Source organism: Astatotilapia calliptera, chromosome 20 (assembly GCF_900246225.1).
Source record: "Astatotilapia calliptera chromosome 20, fAstCal1.2, whole genome shotgun sequence".
Classification (NCBI taxonomy): domain Eukaryota; kingdom Metazoa; phylum Chordata; class Actinopteri; order Cichliformes; family Cichlidae; genus Astatotilapia; species Astatotilapia calliptera.
Genome location: NC_039321.1, coordinates 1,270,750 through 1,294,481, shown reverse-complemented (window position 1 = coordinate 1,294,481; position 23,732 = coordinate 1,270,750). Strand labels below are relative to the sequence as shown.

At 40.8% G+C, this 23,732-nt stretch overlaps 1 protein-coding gene and 1 long non-coding RNA gene across 2 annotated transcripts; one reads left to right on the top strand and one right to left on the bottom strand.

Moving 5' to 3' along the window:
• Positions 1-176: 176 nt before the first annotated feature.
• Positions 177-22,795, top strand: LOC113013719 (L-rhamnose-binding lectin SML-like). Its single transcript, XM_026154860.1, has 12 exons — positions 177-519; positions 983-1,015; positions 9,747-9,848; positions 10,289-10,382; positions 10,520-10,614; positions 10,710-10,754; positions 10,844-10,982; positions 11,075-11,172; positions 21,637-21,722; positions 21,847-21,981; positions 22,272-22,383; positions 22,556-22,795. Exons 1-12 carry the CDS (start codon positions 486-488, stop codon positions 22,618-22,620), a joined length of 1,038 nt encoding a protein of 345 aa, XP_026010645.1. The 5' UTR covers positions 177-485; the 3' UTR covers positions 22,621-22,795.
• On the bottom strand, positions 1,805-7,894 carry LOC113013835 (uncharacterized). Its single transcript, XR_003270858.1, has 2 exons — positions 7,235-7,894; positions 1,805-4,138 (listed from the first exon to the last, which is right to left on the bottom strand). It is a non-coding gene; the product is annotated as an uncharacterized LOC113013835 (long non-coding RNA).
• Positions 22,796-23,732: the final 937 nt, after the last annotated feature.

Here is a 23,732-nt window from a genome sequence, read left to right as displayed (position 1 = left end):
AAAAGGAAAGTTAAAAGTAGAGATAGTGTACAATGGTGCAGCTGCCATACAATGGCATGTTGTGTTGTTCAGGAACTTTCAACAGTTCTTCACACAGTCACAGTCAATGGAAACCTCTCTTTAAACACTTACAATATAATACTGTTGACTCAGCATCACAAACACTGTCTCGTTTGTGGTCTCTGACCAGAGAGACATGTGGAGATGTTCCATGTAAATATGAAAATTTTCCATACAAATATATTCCTGCTGTGTTCCTGCTGCACCCTGTTTTACATGTTGTTTATTCACATCCTGGTTTTTTCTTTTTCTCATACTTTTTCCATTCCAAACATCCAACATCCTGCACGTGAGAAGGAGGATACTCTGCTTTTCCATTGGCTGTGCTTTGCATGTACATCACAGGTGTTACTGAAACAGAGTGAATCCAGCAGCTCTGTGTTTGATCCTCCATCAGCTCTTCACTGTAATCCAGATCTCCTAACATGATGCTCTGCTCCGGACTCAGCAGCACACTGTGTGAGTACAACACACTGATCATCCTTTATTTATACATGAAATCAGCTGCACATGTTCAGTCTAATCCTTTTCTAGCTTTCCACTGTGCTGTACTGTGACATGCTTTTCTTTCTGCTTTATTGGATCAGTTCATCTAACATCCTAAATACATGTTTGCATCACCTCAGCAGGACAGTTAGGCTTCACAGAGTCCTGAGAGCAATTCATGGCTGATCATTTACTTTGAAGAGTTGAAGTCAAACTGTCAACACAAATAAGTTTATTGACAAAAGTTGGAAAGATGAAGAGAATAAATGTGTCATTGAAATCTGCTGTTTAGAAAGAGTTTCCAAAGAATCCAGGTGTGAATGAAAGCAGCAGCTTTCTCCTGTTTGCTTTTCATTTCTGTTTCATGTTTTGAGGTGAATTCAACTTGATATCAAACACACAGTCTGACACTGAGCTTTCTTTCTGTCTCTTTCAGTGCTGGCAGCAACCTGTTCACTCATCACTTCAGGTAAATGCTGTTTTACTGCTTCTTATATTCTGGTCACAAAGAGCCTTTCTGTGAACTTTCTCATTATTAGAGCTCACCTCTTCTTCTTCTGTCTGTAACTACTAAATATTGTATTTGTGTGATCTAAAATCTAAACTCTATCCTTCACACACACCTTTTTAAAATCTTACTTCTGTTCCCAGTGAAAATGAAATGAAACCTGTCTGGTGGCTGCTGGGTGGGTGGGGGGGGGGGGGGTTCTGGATGTTGTGGGGCTCCTTGTTGACATGTGAGGAAATCAGGGATAGAGGCTTTGGATTGCAACCTGGTGGGGGGGCTCCACTTCTTTAAGGAGCAGGTCTGGAGGGGGGGTTCCAACCTCAGAAGGAAAAGCACCCCTCGTCCTCGTCCACACCCAGAAATACTTTGCAGTGTCAAATACTATGAATCTGCAGAAATACAACGATTTAGCAGAAACACTGTGACTTGGTAGAGATACTATGATTTACATGAACTCGTTTGACTTAGCAGAAATACTATAATCTAGCAAAAATAGTCAAACGTAGCAGAAATTCTATCATTGAGCAGAATTACTATGATTTAGCAGAAATGTGTGAATGCCTGTGAGCGTTCTCACAAATATGAAATAAACACATGTAAGCTGAGACTCTCTAAAGAAACAGCATTGTTGTTGTTCGGCTTTTCATTTCGCCATTTGTTGATTCACTCGAAGAACAAGTAATGTAATTGTTAAAGATATTCTATTATCAAAGTACTCAGATGCAATGAAATATCACTCAGACACTTAGAGCAGTTTTAAACGTGCACGGGTGAGAGACTCAGGGAGAGACTCACACACCTCCTTGGTGCAGTCTGGCTTTATTTATACACATCATGAAGCATACAAAAAAGGAAATATCATCCTTATCTTGTCAAGAAAACAGGTGTGGTTTATCAAAAAACTTCGTGTTCTCTACAAGGTTGTTTCTTACTCGTGGGTGGCGGTTTCCTGCTAGTGTGAAGGCAAACAGTGACAATGTGAAGGCAAAGACTGATAATGTGAAGGCAAGCAGTTTCCGTTATAAAGTAGGGAGCCAGCAATTAAAATATGCAGCTGGTTGAGTACAGAACAGAAATATAAACACTCTTAGCTGATTATTATATGAATAATAAAACCTTTAAAAGCAAAAATACTCTGACATTCCCTCCTGTTGTTTAGATTTCTCACATGACAGTACTGTTATTTTTGTCAGTTCATAACCTCTTGTCTAAACATTTTCGGTTTGAACGTCATAAAACAGTCCTGTGTTCAATTAAACTAAACATTACTGTATGGATCATCTTTCAAAATTTCTTCCATTTGAGACATCATCACATAAGCATTGATAGAAGTTGTCACCATGTTTGATACCATTTTCTTCAGACAGGGTACTACACATGTTGTGAAAACACATAACAGTAAAAGCAAAAATGCTATTCCAACAAGTCCTTTAATCAGAAGGGACTTCCATGAACCACCTAGTAACCATGTCAACCAATCATCAGTGCTTGTGACATAGTCTTGTTGTTCAGCATCTTTAATCTTTCTCAAGGTGTTCAAAGCGTCGGTCATGTTTTGTGAGTGTATGTTGTCTGGGATGTATGTACAACATGTAGTGTCAAACAATACACACAAACCTCCTTTTTCAGCTAGAATCATGTCTAGTGCGACTCTGTGTTGCATCACTACAATGCGTATTGCGTCGAGTTCTTCATTTTGCGCTTTGTTGATTTTCATTGAAGCATTTAGGAACAGTCCAAATCGATAGTCAAGTGTCTCGATCCTCAGCATGTTTTTCCCAACTCCTACCCAAGGGAACAAGGAGTGGAGGACTTTCTGACCATCAGTCCATAGTTTGAAGTTCTTGGGCACATCTGATCCATAGATTGAGTCATGTGGCATTACTTCAGTGACTTCAGCAACTTCACGTTTTGCTCTTGACGTGTGTGTCTCTGCTGTGATCTTGAAGGTGTGGTCTGAAATTAGTACTGGTGCACACAGACCGGTGGAGTTCGGTGGGAGCATGAAGTAGGTTTTAGGCCCGCAGGCCCAAGCGGCTCCCTGGACCCAGAAAGTTCCATTTTTGAAGGTGTTTATTCCTTTGGATTGGGTCAGGTCAAGTGTCTGTGTGCAGTTGCGGTTTCGTCCAAGTTTCCTGTTTCCATCAGAGAAGTTGAAACACATTGGGTGGGTGCTGTATGTCCGGCGGCAAAACTATGGCGAATGATTTGTTTTTTGTGTTGTTGGCTTTGACGTTTACCCAATGTTTTTCGTTGCAGGTGTAGTTCCAGTTCGTCAGATTGTAGGCACAAGGGGTTGTCTGTTCAATTAGGATCCGTCGTTGTGAAAGTGGTTTCGTGACACGTTTGACGTCTGTGTCACTACACCATGGAATTAGGTCTTCTTTCTTTGTGCTTTGACCTTTTAGGGTCAGTCCTGTTGCCATCAAATCTCTGCGTGTGCCAGTTGTTGCTTTGTTGAACACACACATCGCTTCGTCAAGTTCAGGTGCCTTTCCATATATTGTTGCGTGTACGGCTGTTGTTGGCATATGTGAACACACATAGCATTCCGTGCTGTTGTCGGTGCGTGTTCTATCATACACATATCTATACCACGCGTTGTTCATCCATGGGTGGTTATGGTCTTGGTTCAGGTCACGTAGATGCGAATTATCATGTGTCCATCTTTTTTGCAGGTGGTGTTGTTTATTTCCTCTCATCTGGGTGAGTGTTAGTAGGCTCACTAGGAGCGCAATGCTGGCCACTAGGAGGACAAGTGTCTTCATGATGACCAGGCACACCTAGACTTCTGGTGAGTAGACTATTGGCGAGAAGTAAAAAAAGGGCGGGATATACCCAATCAGCCCTTCCCTTCACCAATAGATCACCTAGAAGCCAGGGGAGCCGGCGTCTAAGCGTCTGGATTGTCACTCACTTTTTTACAGTGGCTGTGGTGGATCCAAGATGGTCTTTCTGCTATTTTGCAGGCGGTGGGTGTGGTAAGTAGGACTTGGTATGGGCCCTCCCACCTTGGTGAACTCCAATTCTTTCTCTGGAGTACTTTGATCAGGATCCAATCACCTGGTTGTAACCTGCAAGACACTGGAGAGAAATCACTCGGCAGTTGGTTGTTTAACACAATCTCTTTATTTTCAAACAGTTTAGTCATCCATTCTGCTAGGGTAGTTTCCCTTATTGATTTATTAATAGGTTCACTGGTAATTGGCAATGGAAACGCTCTCCCGTGGATGATTTCAAAAGGTGTAAGTTTCTGAGAACCTTGTGTTATTCTCATCCACATCTTTACTAGGCCTAGACATTCAGGCCATGGTCTTCCTGTTTCTTCCATGCATTTTCTTAATCTCTGTTTTATTGTGCCGTTAGTTCTTTCCACTAATCCTGCGCTTTGTGGGTGATATGCACAGTGATGTTTGATGCTAAATCCTAGAGCTTCAGAGACTTTGCTGATGATGTCATTAACAAAATGTGTTCCATTGTCTGACCTTATCAGACTGGGAATGCCATATGTGGGGATGAAGTGATTGCATAAACACTTTGCCACTGATATTGCATCTGCTCTTTTTACTGGATAGATTTCTGGCCATTTTGAGAATACATCTATAATTACTAGAGCATATCTTGATGCTTGGCATTCGTTAAGTTCAATAAAATCCATGTGGGTTTCCTTGTGAGTTGTGTTGGTTTTTTTTGTTTTTTGTTTTTTGACAGAATAGGCATGTTCTTACAAATTATTCGCTAAAGTTTCAAAATTTATAGTGTGTATTGCATTGTTTATCTATACTATATCTCCCTCCTGTTGACACAGGTGTTTACCTCATGTGTCACTACAACCGCTGTCCTGTGTAATGACTCTGTTAATATAGGTTTTCCATCACAGACCATTAAGTCATCTTTCAGTTTACTCCACATTTCAGCCACTTGTTTTGTTCAGTGATTGTTGCAGCTTGTTGTTCGGTTTTTAGTACATCAAGTGGTATTTGTAGGCAGTAGTTGGTTTCTAGTAGCTCTGCCGATTGTTTGCAGCCTGTTTTGCTGCTTGTTCTGCAAAATTATTTCCTTTTGTGACAATATAATTGTCTTTTTGATGTGCTCCACATGTGCACAGTGCCAATTGTTTTGGCAAGGTGATCACTTCCAGCAAGATTTTTTTTTTTTTTCTCTATAGATGGAACATTACATTCTCACTTGAGGCATTTTTAGATAATTTCTAGTTTTTCAAAGAATTCACACATCTCACACATCTTACATATTTTAAACAAGTATTGTCACAAATTTGTTTCCAAATCAACAAAATAAAATAATCAAACAAAACCGAAAACATACATGAGTCAGGACCCAAAAAGAAAAATGCTGCTACTGAAACAGAGCAGACATGTGAGGGAAAACTGAGCTCACAGACAGCTGCATGTGTTGGCTTTTATGCAGTTTCTGCTCTAAAAACAAATAAATAAAAAATAAAAGAAAATGTGTAACATGCTCATCAACTTAGCGGTGTCCACATATTTAATTCAGCTTCACAATCCTGTAACTTTAGCTGTTGTCTACAGGGTTTGGCTTATTAGTTGTTACTATAGATGTGCTCTATATCTCAGTAATATTTTATCCAGGTTTTCAAGCATGTCAAGTGCCTCTATGCACCTAAGTAGTTTAGATATTTCCTTTATTTTCTTCATCTCCTATGTCATTATACTGAGTTTGAGCAAACCTTAAGCTTGATGCAGACTACTTCATAACAATTGTCCATCTCACATCATACTGACTAGGTTACTTCTTATTATTATCATCTTTTTCTTTCCATATAATAACAACAGTATATTACAACATTTTATCAGTGTATATAAAAGTGTATATTACTATACTACTACTGAGCCAATTTAATAGTTGGGATCATCTTACTCAGCAAACAGATAACTTAGAATTCATCCAATCTGTACAAATTTGCTTCTTCTCTGAACAGGTTTGTGCCTACTTTTTAGACTGGTCTTCTGTTTGCCTCATCTCAGATCCAACCTTCGGTCACTTTCATTCTTTCTGTTGCATGTCTAACCAAGCAATTTATTATTATATATTTTATATTTTATTTTGTGTCCATCAAGGGCTTCGGGTGATCTGCAGCTTCACCTTTTCCCAAGCTGGAGACATTTACCTTTTCACACACTTTCCTTGGCTGACCAATGACACAGCCTTAATGTACCTTATGCATCTCTCTATTTTATTTAAAAGGTTTTCGTGTGAATTATTTCCTTTTATTTATTTTATACATTCTGGGCATGAACGTCTTGCCAACTATGTTTCATTGTTAATATAAGTTTACAGGTTGTTATCCTTCCTATTATTAGTTTCAATACATTAAAAATAAGTTCTAATGTAATTTTGTCTTTATTTATTTTATTTTTGTACTTCTTATATTTATATCTATTCGTTGAGGTCTGTTTCCAACCTTTTTAAACTACTTTGATCTCTAGTTTTCACTTAATAAGGGTTTTATCAGTCACTGCAGTTTGTCCGGCGCCTGGACATTTTTTTCTCTAGCCTCTGCTCGTCAGCAGTGAGTTTTGTTGATTTATTACCCATTTTTCTTTCTTATTATTTTTATTAGCTCATAGATATATTTACGTTTACACACACACATACACACCCGTGATGCTTTCTCTGGCACGAGGAATGGGAGAGGCTATTGACACGGCCTTCTACTTTCAAGCTAGCCTTGAAAGCGGTGTCAATTTTATGTGATGAAACACAACCTTTTCCCGTTCCACCAGAACTCGAGCAACCAACGGTAAACAATTCGGTGGAGTAGTTCAGCCTCCTTAATGTGCTGTAAAATCAACTTACTCCACCAACAAAACAGTAAAACAACAGATCATACGCGTAATGAGTTTTTTATTCTGGGCAACACTGTGTCTTTCTACATTGCTCCAAGCCCTCTTTCAGGCGAGCTGCTTCGTAACCTCTACGAGTCCTTTTTCAGACGAGAATGTTACTATCCTGTCGTATTTTGACATTAAACTTGCTCCAAGCCCTCTTTCAGGCGAGCTGTAACCTCTACCAGTCCTTTTTCAGACGAGAATGTTACTTAATTAATCTGTCATACATTGACGGGAAACTATTTAATGTACAGACCACAGGTTGCCTCAGTCGTTTTGCGCAAGATGTGAGTGAGTGCTAAATATTCACCTGAGTTATTGTGTGGTTGCTTTGGTTTCCTTCATCAACCCCTGAAGTCGTGGACCTCTTATAAGAACGCTGGCCAAAACCCGAACGTCACGTCTCTGGACTTTATCCTCTGCCTGGAGAGGAGTTGACAGCGTGGGCTTCTCACGACGTCAGGACTTGATGAAGGTTTCCTATTGGAGCATTGAAAAAATATCAATGTCCACTCCGGCTCAGAAGGACCAATTAAATGTTAAAGATATTCTATTTTAACAAGTACTCAGATGCAATGAAATATCACTCAGACACTTAGAGCAGTTTTAAACGTGCACGGGTGAGAGACTCAGGGAGAGACTCACACACCTCCTTGGTGCAGTCTGGCTTTATTTATACACATCATGAAGCATACAAAAAAGGAAATATCATCCTTATCTTGTCAAGAAAACAGGTGTGGTTTATCAAAAAACTTCGTGTTCTCTACAAGGTTGTTTCTTACTCGTGGGTGGCGGTTTCCTGCTAGTGTGAAGGCAAACAGTGACAATGTGAAGGCAAAGACTGATAATGTGAAGGCAAGCAGTTTCCGTTATAAAGTAGGGAGCCAGCAATTAAAATATGCAGCTGGTTGAGTACAGAACAGAAATATAAACACTCTTAGCTGATTATTATATGAATAATAAAACCTTTAAAAGCAAAAATACTCTGACAGTAATATAGTACAGTTTTATTTATATGGCACATTTAAAAACCAAAGCAAAGTGCTTCACAGTAATATGGAGAGTCAGCATAAGTCAATAACAGGGTACAAATCAGGCACTAACAGACCAGAAGAGCTAGATAAATACAAAATCCACTAAGAAGACAAAAACAGCAGGAACATTAATAATAAAAGCATAAGTTTAATAAAATTCTAGAAAAAATTTAATAGATTTAAAAGGGTATTAACTGGTCAGGAAAGCCAAATCAAATAGATATGCTTTCAATCTGGATTTAAAGGACTGGATAGAGTCAAAATGGGTCAAGGGATCAGTTTGATATCAATCTTTTGTGATACACCGTCATATTTACATTATTTGTACAGTGCCAATGATTTGCTTTGGTAGCTGCTCAAATTTCACTGCTTATATGTTTAAACTTAATTGATTAAAGTGGTTGTTTTCTTTTGGATCTTTTATTAGAATAGGCTCTTATAATGATTTTCTTGTGAAAGGTGACTTTAGATCAGAGTGGAGGAACTTGCAGCAGCGACAGTTTTGTGTACAGGATGTTGATGATCAGATAAGACGACAGGAAACGTATGCAGGGACGTGAAAGCAGCGCTTTAAGAGTTTTAAAATGATGAGTAACGTTGAAGAATTTATATAAATACAAGTCAATGAGTCAAGGACATAATTAGGATCATGCTTTTGATTAAAGAGTCCCAAACATGATAAGTTAGGGAGGTGCAGGAAAAGGTGTTTTGTTTCCTTTGCAGAAGATCTCGGCGACCACAGGGGGGTGAGGATGCTGGAGGCCCGAGGCCTGATGGACCACAAGAGAGGGACGCAGAAAAAACCTAATCTTACGCATGGAGTGTTCTCAAGTGGGAGCTGGCATTTTATTATTGGACCACCTAGATGACATGAGGTTGTTGTCTGATTTGCTGAGCCAGAGGATGGATGTCAGAGAAATGAAACAAGTAAAGTGTAGTGACCCTCTTTTTAGGGAAAGTGGGTCAAAAGAGGGAGTGTGGAGATCAGGGAAATTATTTTGCTGCTATTGTTAATAATCATCATCATTACCATTGCATTAATAATATAATCTACAGTATTGATATTGCATTCAGAGGTTTAAACAGTGTGTGTCTTTCAGAAAGACTAAGTGGCAGGCTGACAGGAAGTTGCAGGTTTGCAGAGTGTGCCTTTTGCAGAACTGAAACCGAAAGCAGAGTCTAAATGCAGGTTGACAGGAAACAGCTGCCATGAAGATAGAGACAATGTTCCTTTTCAAACTGTGTTAAAAGTCATTGTGGTTTTGAATTGACGTATGCATATATTGTATCTGATGACGCATGAGATACAAGCCCTGATGGTATGAAATATCTGTTTATGCTTTGATTAAGTCGGAGATCAGCCCTGTCTGCGAACGGAGCTGGTCTTCCCACGCGTGTATTTCATTAAAATCAATTGTCTGACCAAGCTCTTGTTGGACCATGGTTGTTTGTACTCTCCTTCCTCAATATTTGAACCTTAACAAGGGCAACCTGCACGTGGCGAATAAAGCCTTGATTGATTGATTGATTGATTGATTGATTGATTGATTGATTGATTGATTGATTGATACCAAAATTAGGGGGAATTTACGACTGTGCGCTATGTGCTTCGAATATTGTGTGTAGTTTTTGTTTTATACAGTTGTCAGTCAGGCCTCTAACTATGAAACAAATTACACTCCAAAAGACCCCGGGCTTCTGAAAAGATGACCCGGGCTTAAACCTAGCATTTATTTTACATTATACATTTACATTATTACATTATTATACATTTATTTTTTATTTCAGGCTTTATCAGAGCTCAAGTTTCCTTTCCTTCCAAGGTGACCCCCATATCCACTGGGAGAGTGGTCACCTCTAACGGCCTCAGTGTTCATCGCCTGAGCTGTGGTAAGATGGAAAATAGTGTCCAAGAATTCACTGCAGATCAAATTCAGACTCTCAGGCTAAATTCAACAAACTTAACAAGTATTGGATGAACTGTTTATAGTTTACAGCCTTTTTATGCACAGCTGCTTATTTTCAGTTTAAATTGTATTTTCCTGATCAACAAACCAACAGTGCATTTATTCTTTAAAAAAAGCTCTGAGGATGTTGGACTGTGTATAAAAGTTCAGGAACATTTGATGTAGATTAGAAACAAAAACACTGACTTAAAGTTTCCTCCTTGATCAGAGTTAATGTAATATCCACTGTGGTGGTGTACAGAGGTACAATCCTCATTATTTATGGATCTGCAGCATCTGAGTCTGAAACTGAAGCCTGAAACCTGGATTATTGCATGTTGTGTTGAGTTGTTCCTTTTCTCTCATACTGTGTCTGTATAACAGTGGGTGGAATGATCATTGTGAGGTCAGCTGAGTACAGATGTGGAGGTGGAGTAACCTGGTCTCACAGTGACGCTGTGAACAACGTGAGGAACAGGTGAGCACTGTGGGATGGTAGAAGTGAGCCTTTGATTCAAAAGAAGAAACAAACTAAAACCTGTTGAACAGCTTTACTCAAACTAACAGGAAGTAAATGATTGTAAATGAAAACCAGCTGTTTCTGTCTCCCTGCAGCTGTGATGGAAAAACCGAGTGTGACATAAAGTCAAACATTACTTATGATCCTGGAGTCTGCAAATACCTGGAGACCACCTACGACTGCTTCCCACGTAACGACTCTGTTAAACCTGTGATTAGAAATGACTGATGAACCCAATCTGTACATGAATGATTACAGTTTCTATGGGATCTGTGTCTGTTTCAGGCCAAAGTGTAATATGTGAAGGATCTCAGGCAAACCTTCAGTGTGGTGAGAACACAGCTTCTATGTCTTTCTACATTTAATGCAGTTAAAAATATCACCATGGTTACAGTTTGACTCTATGAACTCTTCCTCAGATGAAGGACAGGTTATAGTCGTCTCCTGGGCGAATTATGGTCGCCGTGACACGACCACGTGCCCTGGCAAATATACTATCGAAAATCTCAACAATGTTAACTGCTTCTGGTCAGGAAGCATGAACTATGTAACTACCAGGTACAGATGCTGACTCTGTTTCTTCAGCTCTCCATCTTCTCTCAGATGACGCAGTGAATTTTTGCTGATTCACCTTTGACCTGCGTTCACAGGTGCAATGGGACAAACAGCTGTACTGTTGAAGCAAAGAGCTCACAAGACCCGTGTGGTGGCATTTATAAGTACCTGGAGGTGTTTTACACTTGTCAGAGTAAGTAACTCAAATAATAAACTTATAAAGATAATCTTTTAGGGTCGGTACATTCAGACTTGTTTTTGAAGTGAATGAAAATGAAAATTCTTCATCATTTTTAAAAGATGAACCTTTCTGTGCTGAAAAGAATCAACAGAAAAATCATCAGTCACGAAGATTTCGTCAGTTTGTTTTAGATCCTGAGTGAACACCTCGTGATTTAATCATCAAATAAATACAAATATTATAAAATAATGATAAAATAAAAATAAAACCAGTCAAAGTGACATTTAAAATGAAAATCAGCTGACATTTAAAAACAGAATTCAAAAAGTGTTTACAAAGTCATTTGAACGAACAAAAGGTACTTTTGCATAAGTCGAACAGAAAATCAAGCAGGACAGAAAACATTATAATGTGGAGACAGAAAGAAAAAGATTAGATGAAAAACAGAAAATGACAATAACAAAGACGAAGAAAACATCACAAAGTCGATTCTGTTCATCTGGACGAGCTTGTACTCGCCACAATATTACTCATCGAGTGAATAACTCAATTATAAAAAAGTCCTGACACGTTTTGTGCCTCATTGCTTCGTTTAACGCTCAGCTCTGTCATCATGATAGAAATGCAACTGTTTCTCCCAGATTTGCCACTAAAAACAGGCCCGCAGCAGAAACCTCACTGGGAGCAGCGTTTGAATAAAACGTATGACGACATTGAGCTCACGCGGCATCAGGGTTTGAACAAAACACTGATAACAGCAGCAGTGGCGACGATGCTGTCAGTTTAATGGGGAGTTTCAGGTTTACTGGTTTTTACTTTAACTGGTTAGATTTGTTTACATGCTCCACTCTCTGTGTTCCAGATGTTTGCCAGTGGGTCTGAAAGTTGAATAAGATTAAAAAAGTCTTTATCTGCAGCTCGTGCAAATTCATAGACTATACGGATCATAATTATCTCCAGACAATAAAATGATTTTAATTACAAGGAAAAAAGACAAAAACCTCTCTCCTCGTCTCCAACGTCTGTGTTTGTGTAACATAAATGTGAGCTGATATTTTCCCCGTGCCACCACCAACCAGCCCGACCGAGTCTTGAGTTCACCTGCATACACCTGTTCTGTCACGTTCGATTGCAAGGACCGAAGCGCAGAGCAGGTTGACGTTTCTAAACACAGAGTTTATTTACAGCACCAGTGAAAGGCAGGGCCGTGCAGAGACGTTTAAAGGGCCAGGTGCTCAAAGTTAAAAAGGGGCACCAGGCTGAATAACAACAACACACATTCATCAAGAATCTAATATGGCATCGCATCATACTATGTCACTGTTGTGAGGTGGCAACAAGGCAAAGCAAACGTAGCCCATGTTTTACCTGATAGGTACAATGTTGCTGTTGAGGCGTTTCTGCTGCTCCTGCTGCTGATGGTGCTGGAGGGCGGGGCTGTGTTGATCTGAGACTGCAGACTGTAAACAGTCCACAGGAGAGACGGGAACCTATTTAAACAAGTGTTATGAGATAATAACAAAATGCAAAGATAGGTGACAGCGCTTGGAACCATAAGCCAACAACAAACTGTGAGAAATAAACTCGGCTCTGCCTGTGAATCACTCTCTGCTTCTCTTCCTCCTTCATCTCCTCATCTCATCTATCACTCGCCACTTGCTGTCCATCTGAGAACAAGGCACAAACTGCTATTGCAATAAACGAGTATTTAATTATCCACACTCAACAACTCTCGCACTTAATCTATCGTAAAATGATGACAGAAAAACGTTATAGAAGCAAAACATTCCTGGAATACGTCTCCAACATCTGGTACATGTGTTAATGTTACCTGTGCTCTTTGTAATCCAGCTGCTGAGGGATCCACTGCCTCTAGTAGCCTCACACAGCTATTTCTGTCACTGTTTCGTCCTCGTGTCCTCACCAGCCATGTCTGCACAATGCGATATCATGAGTGATAATTTAAAAAATCTATACACATAAAACACACACACGCACACACAGTGACATTTTAGACCTTCTTCAGTATACTGTATATACTATGGGCATCACGGTGCTGATCCAGAGTCCTTCCCTTATTATTATTACTAGAGCTACAATAATAAAGCAATGAGGAAAAAAGTAATAAATATGAAATAATGTATTTATGATGATTCCATTTGTTTGACTATCCACTCTGTGCAGGCAGAAAGTTTATTACATTTTTAAACTGTAGAGATACAATAATTTTACTGCTGTAAAATCAGCATTTTGTCATATTTAAAATATAAATCTAATATAATCTGCTTCTTAATTCATGTTCTTTAAAATACAGTGTGTGTTTTTTAAATATCATAATTATAATAATCATGAATTATGTGGACATGCATATTACATCGTTTTTAGTGAAATATAAGCCCCCCAGAAAGGCAGGAAAACCCTGTAACCTACTTTAAAACCAGGGGCGATTCTAGGATCAGAGCTTTGGGGGTGCTGAGCACCCAGAGAGCTGCCCAGCCAGGCAAGATAGACTTGACTCGTCACGATGAGACTTCTTCCCCGTCTCTGTCAGTCCCTGCATCCTTAACTCATTCACTGCCAGCCATTGGCAGTGAATGAGTTAAACCCATTGACTCATTCACTGCCATTGACGGCTATAGCCGTCAATGGCAGTGAATGAGTTAAATGTCTCCACTTGTCCCGAGTTCCCTCTGACTGTCTCCTTGGTGCATTTAAACCTGTTCCTCCCTGTCCTCCTCGTCTGTTGTCCTCGTCTCTGTTATCAGTCATCATAATTTTACCATCTCTGTGCAAGTCTGCAAATTTCTTTATTAAATCATAAGATTAAATTCATCAAGTCTCTCTGTGCCTGGGTCCTCGTCACAAAACATGACATCACTGTTTTGTACATTTTAACAATTTAATCCCACATTTGTGAAAGAAAAGCAAAACACTTAAAAAAAAAAAAAGTCTGTAACAAAACCATCAAATCTGATAAAGGTTATTTAAATGCTGCAAAAGAAGAATGGATTGGAATAGAAAAATACATATATTAACCTTAATTACTGGGAGAATAATGAATGATGCTCATAGTGAGTAAAAAGTAAACTGAGTGCATTTTTTGGACAGAGATTCACTTTTAATGTGTGTTTAATATAATACAGATACATAAAAAACACTCCAAACATAGAAGAGTCCTTGAAATGTACAAATGTACAAATATTAATAAAAAAAATTATAAAGATGGAGGCAGCTTTGCCTGTGGTAGAATGTATGAAAAAATCTTTACTGCAGATGCTAATTTTACTAATTTAATAATAATAATTTTGTGTTGTAAGATTTATGACTTTCATGCTTTGGTGCTTGGGACAGCTTGACATTTTCTCAGGTGGTCCACACTGTAACAAGTGTGAGAAACACTGATAAGTGTGTGTGTGCTTTTGGAAAACATTTAAAGCTGCTGTACAGAATCTTTGAAACAAGCTTAAAACACTTTTAGAAACAGAGCATCTGCTTCTCTTTACAGCTCCTCACTCCACCAGGACAGTCTTTGGCACTGATAGTGAGCAAATGTGATGCACGTACTGCGGCAGTCATGCAGACAACTGGACGGTCCAAAGGTTGGCCGACCTGTTACTGGCTGAGGTTTCAGTAGAGCTGTGGCTGAACCACATACAAATATATCATTAATTTTAATCTCCCCGATCAATGATAATGTTATGTTGGGATGTTGTTAAAGAGGGTCAAAATGTTTCAGCCCAGTTTGTTTAGCAGATTCTGTTTAGCAGCTTTAATACAGGGAGGACACAACTTCCAGACTGTGAGTAAAATCAGGTTTTTCTCTTTGTCAGTTTAACAGTTTCTGCCTGTCACTGCTCCCTGTCTGTTAGCTTACCTGCTTCTTCCTGACCTCGTACTTTCTCCTCACGTTCCCTCTTTGGACTGACAATCATACACAAATAGATTCAATTAGATGATAAATTACATTAATATGAAAAAAATACTATTAAGATCAATAACAAAAGGTCCTCTCTCAGTGTACTTTCAACCAAAAGGCAAATAACCAAACCACACGAACATCTAATAAAAGATATAAACATTGAAACACTGATCCGGTCAGTTAGCTAGTTAGTACCTTGGGCACATGCACATATAACAAAATAAGCAGCTTCTCTCGTTCCATTTCAAACAGGACAGTGGTAACAACAGCAGGCTACGGACAATTTTAAGTTTTAGGTTTTAAATTGGCTGCATACATTTCACTGCAGGACGGTCAAATGTCGTAGGACGGATTGTAGGCAGGGCTGGACTGGGACAAAAAAATCAGCCCGGGCATTTTGACTAGAGACCGGCCCACCAGGTATTAAAGCCATAAAGCCTTTGAATGAAAATGAACGCTGTTGTGACAGTGATGTACAGTCTTGTTGGTATATGTATGATTTCTATACATTTTATGTCATACTAAAAACTTTGGTTGTAAGATTCAGATAATTATTTATTAACAGTGAGACATTTTAAATGAGAATAAGAAAGAAAAGTATTTCTTTGTGCCCCCCTCTCCCTGTTAATGCCCTACAGGCCCCCTGGCAACACTTTGCTAGACCCGCCCCTGCACAGTTACCAGCTGTCAGCTACCTAAAAAAGGATCCTGGTGTTATTTGTCTCTCATAAACAGTTCATAACTTCAACTCATTCATGTGACCTAAAAGGTAAACCTGTTTCTCCATCACCTGTTCAGCTCTGATGATCCAGTAAGGACATCTCCTGGTTTCATCTTCATGTTTCCCTCTCACCACATATACAAACCGACATCATGACCAGCAGCTTTACAGCTGTGGCTCCAGCAAACATCAGCTGATACTAGAAATTAATATTAAATAAACTCTAACAACAGCTGATCAAGCTTAAACGTGCTGCTGTTGTTTAGCGCGACATCCGCTGGTTTCCTCTTTCTGGCGCAAAGTGGGCGATAAACAAACAAGAGAGAAAAGCCGATCAGCTGATCATTGATCAGTTTCATGACTGAAGTAGCAACAGGAGAGGAGAGAATGAGAGGAGAAGCTGTGCAGTGTAACAGAATAACTCCAGCTTTGTGTCTTTTTCCCTTCGAGCTGAAGTCCGGGACAAACTGTTCCTTTTCACCTCAATACGAAACATGTAATATTTCCTCTGAATGCGAGACGATTGGCAACTCTACTAACTAACCTTATGAACAAAATAAAGTTCACTATCAGTAACATCATAGCACCCACCCAGCTGTATAGAAACCCTGTCATGCTAGCTAGTACAAGTTATTGTAACTGACTGTAAAAAGTCAGCACAGCTAAAATAAACTCCACCTAAACTTGGTTTATATCTGACCCAGATAGACTGCAGGTCATAACTTCTTACCTGAAGTTCAGTTCACCTGACACTCGGACCGGCGGCCTCCTCGGGTCGCTGCTCCTCCTGCCTCACCTTTCCCTCATCCACCTGGTGGAAGCTCTGCCACAGCCACCACCAAACAACTGAGTTATTTTTACAAATCTGCCAATCCACCAGCTTTCATTGTTTATACTGTTACAACAACAAAAAAAAAGAAAAAAAACCCCATCGGCCCATAAAAACGAACAATCACCATCGGGCATACCGGATGGCCAGTCCAGCTCTGATTGTAGGGTAGCAAACATCGTCGGAAAACACGTTTTCAACACTGCAGGTTACCTGGTGTAATGCTTTACTGAAACATGGTCTGACTCCTATCTAACTATATAAAGAGTAACTGAAGGTTAAGCCAGGCGCTCACACCTCCGCTCTGCTGCGTCTCAGCCACCATCTCTCTGGCAGAAAGGGCGCTAGAGCAGAGCAGGGGAGAGGCAAGCTGGAACAAACCATTTCTTTTGGGGGGGGGTATCTACAGTGGGGCAAAAAAGTATTTAGTCAGCCACCGATTGTGCAAGTTCTCCCACCTAAAATGATGACAGAGGTCAGTAATTTGCACCAGAGGTACACTTCAACTGTGAGAGACAGAATGTGAAAAAAAATCCATGAATCCACATGGTAGGATTTGTAAAGAATTTATTGGTAAATCAGGGTGGAAAATAAGTATTTGGTCAATAACAAAAATACAACTCAATACTTTGTAACATAACCTTTGTTGGCAATAACAGAGGTCAAACGTTTACTATAGGTCTTTACCAGGTTTGCACACACAGTAGCTGGTATTTTGGCCCATTCCTCCATGCAGATCTTCTCGAGAGCAGTGATGTTTTGGGGCTGTCGCCGAGCAACACGGACTTTCAACTCCCGCCACAGATTTTCTATGGGGTTGAGGTCTGGAGACTGGCTAGGCCACTCCAGGACTTTCAAATGCTTCTTACGGAGCCACTCCTTTGTTGCCCGGGCGGTGTGTTTTGGATCATTGTCATGTTGGAAGACCCAGCCTCGTTTCCTCTTCAAAGTTCTCACTGATGGAAGGAGGTTTTGGCTCCAAATCTCACGATACATGGCCCCATGCATTCTGTCCTTAACACGGATCAGTCGTCCTGTCCCCTTGGCAGAAAAACAGCCCCATAGCATGATGTTTCCACCCCCATGCTTCACAGTAGGTATGGTGTTCTTGGGATGCAACTCAGTATTCTTCTTCCTCCAAACACGACGAGTTGAGTTTATACCAAAAAGTTCTACTTTGGTTTCATCTGACCACATGACATTCTCCCAATCCTCTGCTGTATCATCCATGTGCTCTCTGGCAAACTTCAGACGGGCCTGGACATGCACTGGCTTCAGCAGCGCAACACGTCTGGCACTGCGGGATTTGATTCCCTGCCGTTGTAGTGTGTTACTGATGGTGACCTTTGTTACTTTGGTCCCAGCTCTCTGCAGGTCATTCACCAGGTCCCCCCGTGTGGTTCTGGGATCTTTGCTCACCGTTCTCATGATCATTTTGACCCCACGGGATGAGATCTTGCGTGGAGCTCCAGATCGAGGGAGATTATCAGTGGTCTTGTATGTCTTCCATTTTCTGATGATTGCTCCCACAGTTGATTTTTTCACACCAAGCTGCTTGCCTATTGTAGATTCACTCTTCCCAGTCTGGTGCAGGTCTACAATACTTTTCCTGGTGTCCTTCGAAAGCTCTTTGGTCTTGGCCATGGCGGAGTTTGGAGTCTGACTGTTTGAGGCTGTGGACAGGTGTCTTTTATACAGATGATGAGTTCAAACAGGTGCCATTCATACAGGTAACGAGTGGGGGACAGAAAAGCTTCTTACAGAAGACGTTACAGGTCTGTGAGAGCCAGAGATTTTCCTTGTTTGAGGTGACCAAATACTTATTTTCCACCCTGATTTACCAATAAATTCTTTACAAATCCTATCATGTGGATTCATGGATTTTTTTGTTCACATTCTGTCTCTCACAGTTGAAGTGTACCTCTGGTGCAAATTACTGACCTCTGTCATCATTTTAAGTGGGGGAACTTGCACAATCGGTGGCTGACTAAATACTTTTTTGCCCCACTGCATACGTTTGTCTTTAGAATATTACATCTCAACCAAGTACTGTATGGTTTTTCTATTTTTAGTAGTGTGTCACACAAACAGCAAATATTGTCAAAAAAAGTAAGACATCTTTGGGGTGCTTTGATTCCTTGGACCAGCACTACTTGTGCAGTTAATAAGAGGACAGGTAATGTTTGTCGTATTGTTACGCACAGCACGCTCATTTGTTTCAATTCGTCAGTTGCCACAAGACAACTGACCAACGTGTACATAATAAGCTAATACTCCTGGGTGCTATAGAGTACAGTGTACGCTGTTCACCATACTTCATGGTTTTGGAAGTCACACAACTGTCACACAGGAGAGGAAAATTACTCACAGTCTGAAAAACAAGCACAAATTCACGGAGCTGAGAGAATCACTAACGTGTCTCGCACAACCGTCCAGCGACCAGAAGCACAGCGTCCCGGCCTTAAATGGTGGGAAGATAATGGCAGCTTAATTGCGAACAGGTGTGTGGGCCAAGGGTGGGAGCCCACAGTGAGCTCCGCCCAGGCAGAGCGGTGAGGAGAGAGTGAGAGAGAAACAATACACATGTAGCCTTGCGGGGCCGGCTGGGTAGACACGGGGACGTGACATGTTCACTCCGTCAGCTGTTGAACACCTGCTGCTGATTTAAGAAACACGCCCATGTTAACTGGTGACAGTCACAGTTTAACGTTTTCAGCTGTGTGCGCCCTGTAAAGTAACACCATCAGGATGTTCTACATTTAATGACGCACATCGATGGATTGGTGCAGGCGTATCTCAATAAGTTCTGCTCAAATAACTGGATTATGGATTCCTCATAACCAGGTGTGTTATGAGGAATGTTGTCACAGTTTATTTATAATGTGTTGTTATAAGCTGATTAAAAAACAGAGCCATCCAGTTACTATGTTACAGCGCCACTGTCAGGGTTCCTGGGCCGCTGACCCAGCGTTTTCAGTTTGGTCTTCTGTCAGTGTTTAGTTTTCATGTTGGTTTCCTGTTTTATTGTGTTAGCCTTTTGTCTGTGTGTACTTTGTTCATTTCTACTTCACAGTTTCTCATTAGTTAGTTCAGCTGTGTTCTTACCGGTTTCTAATCATCCTCATCATCCAGTCGGTTTCCCTGAGTTCCTGGTATTGTTCTCACCTATTCTACGTGTGGGCTTCCGTGCTGGCTCTTTAACTGGCCAGCATGTCGTGGAGTGGGTGGGAGGTGTCGTCCAACATCGTCCTTCTCTTGGACAACATCCACGTCTCAGACACCACCTTAAGGGAGTCCGGCTCCATCCCCACAACATTACTGGCCTTGCAGATCAGTTTATTTAGTCTGTTAGCATCTGTGAACCTCAACCTGTTGTCCCAGCATGCAAGAGCATAGAGGACAGGACTGGCCACAACAGACTGATAGAAAATCCTGAGCACTGTCCAAAACACGCTAAAAGACGCAGAAAATACAGATATCTCTGGCCTTACTGTAGAGTACCCAGTCTAGTTTATTTAATGTGTACTGTTAAGGTTCAAATATTGAGGAAGGAGAGTACAAACCACCAGGTCCAGAAGATTTTGGTCAAACAATTGATTTTAATGAATACACGCGTGGGAAGACCAGTCTGTACACAGACAGGGATTGATCTCCGACTTAATCAAAGCATACACAGATTTTTATAGCATCAGGGTTTGAATTAATGACGCCCCTTCATACGTCACAGACAGACACAGACATACGTCAAATCAAAACCACAATAACTTTTAACACGGTTTAAAAGAACATTATCTCTGTCTCGTCTGGAACACGATAACCTAATATAATAATAATAACCTAACTGAAACTACATGTACTATGTTGAATAAATGTATTAATCAAGAACCTCTACTAAAAGCTTAGTAAAAGAACATAAAAGTATAAAAGACAATTTGAATACCCTAGTTATTCACATAGCCTCGTCTAACCAGCTCCTCAGAATAACCTGCACTTAGATTCTGCTTTCGGTTTCACTTCTGCAAACGCTCTGCAAGCCTGCAGTTTCCTGTCACTCTGACTCTGTACAGGGTGTACTCAAATTCAACAGAATCAGCACATACACACTTAAGATTATAACAAGCATTCAAAAGCATTTAAGATTATAGATTCAACTCAACAATTCAAAGTGGTTATGGGTTTAAAGTGGCTCAGGTGCAATGAGGAGAAAGAGGGAGAGAGAGTGGTGTGGCTTTGGACTGTAGGCTGACTACAGTTAAGTCAGTCGGGGGGTGAGCGTTAGCTGCAGTGTCAAATCTGTAGAAGAACAAATTCAACCTGTTGGCCCTCAGCTCTGCTTTTGAATGGCGTGAGTCCAGTGACGCTTTTCAGGACTTTTCAAGCTCCTTAGACTACCGTGACCTGGGTGACTGAGAACCTACAAAGACATATCTTCATGCCACTCCAGAGCTTTCTCATGTTGTTCTGCTGGAGTTCCCACTCCAGCTTTCTCCTGCAACTGTCCATAGCCTCTCTGATCGTGCCCTTCAATAAAAACGAAACCCTTTCCACCTCCTCTCTGTGGCCCTCTTTTTATCGTTGAGGAGAGCTGTGATGTTCTTTCACCCACGGCTTGTTATCCGAATAACAATGTATAGTCCGAGCTGAGATAATGGAGTCTGAGCAGATGGTTATGTAATCACTGATACACTCAGTGTCCTGTGGGGCTCACAACGTATCTGCCTGTTGCCTCATAACAAGTTCTCTCTCAGCTGGTAAAACAGACGACATACTGTGTGAAAGTTGGAAGTATAGCATTCAAAGTGATGTAGTGGAAGTCATCCAAGGTGGCTATGAAGGCATAGAGTGCTGAGTCTGTAACCAGGTATCGCAGAAGGAATAATGTCAAATGAACCTCATCAGCTTAAATTCAAATAGACTCAGTAGTGGAACACGGCTAGGTATTTTCTTTGTCTTTTGAGGAATTATTAATCTGATTATCGACCTTCTACCTTTACAATTATTTTGCAGCTCCTTCCTGCCCTGCTGGTTGGACTTGGTTTGGAGGTCGCTGTTTCATCTTTAAAAGCAGCATGAAGAACTGGACTGATGCTGAGGTACATCAGGAAATAACAGCAGCTGTCGCTGCATCACTGATGACATAAAGACTTTCTGTCTTTGACTGATTTTAAATGCATTCTCACACTTTTCATCTTCTGTGCACCTCATCTTCCTCCTCAGAGTTCCTGTCAGACACTCGGTGGAAATCTGGCCTCATTCCACAGCACAGCTGAGTACACCTTCATCAGAGAGCTCACTCGCACAGCAGCAGGGTCGTATACACGAGCTTGGGTTGGAGGCAACGACAGAGAGACTGTAAGTGTTTCACAGATAAAGAGGATGAGCTGCAGCTGTTTCTGATATTTCATATGTTTCTCTTCATATTCATCAGTTTGATTCAAAGGTCAACATGTGACAGACTGATTAATCAGGACTTTGTTCCTGGAGACAGATGTTGCTGTTGACTTGACTTTTCTTTTCATTTTTTACCTGCACAAACAAAATGAACCTTCGTTGTGTTCGAGTGGTGTAAGAGGTCTCATGTCTGCACTCTCAGCATAGATGCATCAAAGTACATCAGAACAAACTGAACTTTATTCTTCCAGGAAACTGTGTGGAAGTGGAGTGATGGTTCCCAGTTTGACTTCACAAACTGGGGTAATGGACAACCTGACAACTCTGGAGGAGGAGAAGATTGTATGGAGATAAACTTTAATGGTACAAACTGAAAGTGGGCCTGTTGATGAAATGTGTTTGGTTTTTATATTGACTGAAGTCATGTGATCGTAGGTCTTTATAAGAACTGTGTTTGTTCTTTTTACATTAGAGAAGAAGAAAACATTTACAGCACAGACCTCTGATTTTATTTCTTTGTTTTGATTCTTTACAGGAGATTATGTCAACGACCAAAGATGTAACTCACAGAGAGGGTTTGTTTGTGTCAGAGGTCCATAACTGCTCCTTCGTGTCCTGACACGTCTGACATGATGATGTCACAGCCTCACTGCTGATGTCACTTCCAGCAGGATGTCAAGCCTCGATGACATCACTGCTGGATTCTGTTGATAAATATGATTTCATATCACAATAAACAAGAAAATAAATTCAATAAAATTTAAAGGAACTGAAATGTTGACCTGAAAGTGAGTCATTCATGCTTCAAATCATCATCTGATCATTTTAATAAACCTCAAAATGCTTTCTGTCTCCCTGCAGCTGTGATGGAAAAATAGGTGTGACATAAATACACCATCAGTGTCATGTTTCGGCTGTGTACAGGCAGGAGAAAGACCGAAACGCAAAACTCACAACAACGAAATGAAACTCAAAAAGCTGCTTTATTGCAGAATGGCGTGGAAAACTAAACTGAAACGCAAGGAAACACAGCCATGAGGGAGACTACAACACTGACATGGGTCGTGTCCAAATTCATGGGCTGCATTCTCCTGAGGACCCGGCGTTCGCGGTCTACGTGGCCCGGGTCCTCAGAAGATCGGGTAGGCCGGAAGTAAACGGCCGTGAAATTGGACGGTCTAGCCTTCTGATTAGCGTCACCGCTGTCTCGGTGGAGTTTAATAAACTCAGCCGTCTGCTCCTTGCTGTCTAAAATATAACAGGACACTGGAGTAAACTCTCGGCCATCTCACACTTCTGTTTAATCAGTTTTCTGTTTGACGTTTAGTCAGCTGTGTAAAAACCAAGGAGGAACCCACCCGGGGGATTAATAAAGTTTTATTTTATCTAATCTAATAACTTTAATCTCAGCCAAACCGATTTACTCACGAACAAACAAAACACTGAAAAAAGCCCAACAATAACATTTTTAGGTTGTCTAAGTGACTTATATATTACGTTTGTCACGGCCGGGCGGGTTACACACAGTAATTCGGCGTGCCCGTGTGGCGTGCTGGCTAGACCCAAGCGCGGCGAAGGCTAGCGGTGGGTTTGGAGCAGGCACGCAGTTATTCTAGTAACGATCAGTGCACGAAGCGTGGCTTCGGAACGGTCGTTACCGACAGAGAGCGAGCGGAGCCGGGAAGAGAAAAAGGACTGAAGGGATAATCACT